Raw genomic sequence first — 4,585 nt, forward strand, 5'->3', positions numbered from 1 at the left:
CCCATGCACTGAACTAAAAGTTTTGGAAACCATAGGTAACAAGAAAACACAAAAACGAAGGAAAAAAAAAAACATGCACAGACAACCATCCTGTTTTAATACAGTGCCAACAAAAAACATAAGTAAAATTTTTTAGAATGCAAGAGAAGGAAAGGCATATTCAACACTCGTAACACCGCTACATCACATCCGGCGAGCCCCGAACAGATTTGCAAAAGGCACCGACGCAATACACTGGAGCTACTTCTGGGTAAGCCACCCTATGATCGAGTCGTCATCAGGCTGGCAGATCATCACCTCCCGCAAATCGGCGTTATCGATAAGTGATGTGGCGAAGTGGAATAACGGCGTACCAACCAGCGATGTAATACCTGTCAGGCAATGCATGCACTCCGAAATAGTAAACAACGATTCGTTGCTTGTGAGGTGCCTCACCGTAACCTGCTGATTCTTCGTACGCACCACATCTGTCAGAGTGTTCATGCTTTCCGCAATAACTGACGCTCCACTTGTTGCCTTCTTGGACTTTAAAACACTGCTTGATGGCGTCTTTCTTTTTTTCCCCTTTTCAATCAGAACATGCTCCCGTGAAGAATCTGAATCCACATCCTGTACTCTTGCGGGTATTGGATCAGCAAATAGCTGGGCCCCCAAACTGTGCACTGAATCAGATGAGTCATCAGTAGCTTCAGGAAGTTCCTCGCCCGGGGTCCAATGGTGCTTCCCAGTAGCTGATGCCCCCATGAAGACGGTCTTCATCAACTCACGATGTTCCAAGGTTTTTTTTTTCTAAACTTGGCACACACCTTGTTTATCTGTTCAAATAGAGATATATGAAAGAGAATCATGTTACATTCCATATAATTAATTAAAATTTAACTACAAAAGTTAAAATATACTGGTAAATGACACATATGAAATATAAGAGTACATGTACTTACCGATTCCATTTTGTCCCACCACTCCTCAGGTGCCTGAAACATACCGGTGTCACAGTTAATCCCTATCCCTGACACTCCTTTGCTTGAATCCATCAACTTTGTCCACGCTTGCCACTCTTTTTTCAAACACATGTACTTATTCTTCAACTGTTTGAGTCCATGTTTTCTTCCTGTTTTTCTCTCAAATTTTCTTGCCAAGGACTTGTACCCTGCTTGGCTAAGAACTAGGAATAGGCGATTGCCTTTAGTTATCTCATTCGCAATCAACTGCAGGAAAACTCGGATTAAGGCACTGTCCCATGTGGCCTTGTGGCTTAAATGATTGTGTGTATCTTCAAGACTGCTTGACTTGTCAATGACAACGCCTTTGCTTTTGGATTGGGTACGCGGAGAAGTACGTATGGAAGCCATTACTAATGTTCGGTTACAAAAGATTACCATCACACAAACGGTTGTTATATACAAACTCATAAACCATTACACATTAATAACAAAGAAACAGAGAGATAGGATGCTAAATTACCCAGTATATAAACATTGCACATTAATTTTATACTACCATAGGTTCCATAGAAGTTAGTATTGCACATAGTTATGATAGTCATTAATACGTCTACCGTTTCGAAACTACCAACATAGTAACATGTTTGTACATACTATTGTACATACTACCAATAAACTACCAACATAGTAACGTGTTTGTACATACTGAAACATCGTAACGTTGCTTACATACGGAACAACAAAACGACAACGACAATGCATAGCACATACACGATGGTCTTAAGGACACGCAATGATTGTTGAATGTCTATGACATCAGCCCGCAATTGCATGACAAATTCATCCCTGGGTGACGCATAGTCTTGGTTATCTCGCCTGGGTTCATCACACCAACCAATCCAACTAACACAGGGCTGATGAGTGCAAATTATGGAACTATTAGTTTCATGGGTTGTTAAAGAATGACAGTTATGACCTAAAAGAATGGGTCACTCACCAAAGGGCGGGGACATGCAAAGTAGGGACGCCCTGGATTTTTGGTGGACCTGGAAATCTTAACAACACAGGGGCCATGTCGACAGGCACACATTCGTGGCCATGTACTGGAAGTTACAGTAGAGGTAAACGAAGCCATGCTACGCTTTACAAACAATAGGCATTTTTTTTTAAATGTACATGAATGAACAACAAAACGTATACAGAGAAACAAAATAAAAGTTTTTGATTCCGATCATGGACACTTAAGTATGATAAGGGTATTTACATCTTCAATCAGTAGTACATTGGTAGGAGTAGTTACCGACCTATGTGCACTTGCACAGAGTTATGTTGTAACCACATACATATTTTATTGTAATTATGCACATTATTATTATTAGACTAGTAAAATATGTAAAATTATTTTCACTTGTTTGACTCAAGTGTTTGACAATACTAAATATATATATATAACATGCAAGATTGTACTTATTTTTAACATTGGAGATGAAAGTATAACACAATTGACATGCACATGAAAAATGGACATACTTGTTTGGTAAAAATATTTCGTAACCTGAACTCGTGATTTCATTACAAGTCAATAGGTATTTCACAAAATCAGACATGCATTCGCAGTGGTCATTCACAATACCAATAGCAACTGGGTAGAGACTAGCTGCTGAATTTATGTATACATTAATTTGATAACTCAGAATTCATTCAGGTACTGAATTCGTAACATTCGAAATGCATTGACAAGAATCAGAGTGTTTCATCACAGTGTTTTACCATAATCAGAAATGCATTGACAAGAATCAGAGTGTTTCATCAGAGTGTTTTACCATAATCAGAAATGCATTGACAATACCGTAAGTGCATTCACAGTGCTCATTCAGAATTAATAATAAAATGAGAAACATATTCACTTGGGGAGTAAACTTGAATAACTGAAGTACTAATTTTATTGTGTAATTTTGTCTGAACATTGTTGCTAAACATTATCTTCGTATAAAAATTTATGAATGAGTATATTTAATATTTTTTAAAAATATTAACAAATTTATTACTGTATCTGAATATAATTAAAAAAATGTAAATTACAATGTGAATATTTATTCATTAAGAACAGAATCTGAAAAAAAAAAATATTTACTTACAGAAAAATGTTAATTAATAAAGAACAAATATTTATTTATACGAAGATAATATGTAACAAAAAAATGTATTAATATTTATTCGTTAAATTTTTTTGTTAATTTACAGAAAAATGTATATTAATTTTTTTTTTTTTTTGTTCGTTAATTAATTTTTGTACTTATCAGAAAAGTATTAAATTGTAAGTATTTATTTACTTGGTGAAAATGTAAACATAATTTTATAATATTTATAAATGAAGAACAGATTTTGGGGGAGGAAAAAAATGGAAGAATCAACCATGTTTGAGAGATATTCTATATATGGGTTTGTTTTGCCCAAATTTGGAGTCTCATAACAACTGAAAAAACAAATTTCGAACTGTGGCTTAAAAATTAACAAGAAAAAAATGTGAATATAGCCAGATCGGACTTTCTACAACGAAATACCATCAATACAGCTCAAAATATAGTGCGATCTGAAGTGGTGGAAGGAAAAAAGTAGAAAAAAATAAAATCATTCCATTCATAAAGCATTGGGCATTAAGATCTACGAAATCAGAATGGGTTTGGAAGAGTTACCACTTAATCGGTGGTGTATCAGACAGGGTTCGGTCTTGTTCTCCGCCGCCAGAAGCCTACTCCGGTGCCGATCGCCTCTACGAAGCCGTATTTTGATATCGTCGCCGCTGGTTGAAAGAGATCGCCTCGTTCGCTTCTTCCGTGCCCTAGGACCGTTGGGTTGTGTTGTGTGTGTGTGGTGAGGCGTTGGACGAAATGAATAAAGGAAAGGAGATGTGAGGGTAATTTGGTCAATTTACCCGTAGAAGGGTTCTTCTCCAACCCTAGCAAGCGTTTTTGGCCTCATGTGGCTAAATGAGGCTATTTTGTCGCATGTGGCTCATATAGCCTGATGAGCCCTTCCCAAACACACGCTATGTTGAAAAAGAATTTCCAACTTAAATATATTTTTTGAATTGAAAAAAATAAATGTATTATTTATCTATATATTTTAGTTTTTAAATCTAACTCTAAAAATAATAAATAAAAAAGATTATATATACTGGTTGGTTTTTGTTTTCAAAAATAGATATAGATGTAACAATACAAAAGCATACAATCTCTACTATTGCTCTGTTTATGGTTTTGGTGATTTGAATTGTTTTTGTATTTTAAGAACCACAGATTATAATACTTTATGTGAATGAGACATGATGTGATTGTAATATGTGGATAAAGTTTCAAACTTTCTTTCTTTGGATGATGCATGTATTGATTGAAATACTTTGTTAAGTTATTGACTATAGTTTTTGTTTTTTTGAGAAAGTGCACAAGTTGAATTATGTTAAAAATTTATAAAAATTTAAATCGTCAAGCCGAATCGCATCTATCCTTCAATCCGCTCAATCCATATTTATCGGATTGGCGGACGAATGCGGATTGATTTTTTCTAATTCGTCAATCTGGCGGACGGATGGCAGATTAAAAGTTCCGTGGCAGCAATCGACCCGCACTCACCCTTAAAAA

General features: G+C 35.7%; 1 protein-coding gene across 1 annotated transcript; it reads right to left on the bottom strand.

Moving 5' to 3' along the window:
- Positions 1-240: 240 nt before the first annotated feature.
- Positions 241-1,352, bottom strand: LOC114299965 (L10-interacting MYB domain-containing protein-like). The gene is made up of 2 exons (XM_028244798.1): positions 942-1,352; positions 241-789 (listed from the first exon to the last, which is right to left on the bottom strand). The coding sequence occupies exons 1-2, from the start codon at positions 1,350-1,352 to the stop codon at positions 241-243; spliced, it is 960 nt and encodes a 319-aa protein (XP_028100599.1).
- Between the last annotated feature and the right edge of the window lie 3,233 nt (positions 1,353-4,585).

Source organism: Camellia sinensis, chromosome 7, assembly GCF_055761805.1.
Source record: "Camellia sinensis isolate YWXY chromosome 7, ASM5576180v1, whole genome shotgun sequence".
In the NCBI taxonomy this organism is placed as follows: domain Eukaryota; kingdom Viridiplantae; phylum Streptophyta; class Magnoliopsida; order Ericales; family Theaceae; genus Camellia; species Camellia sinensis.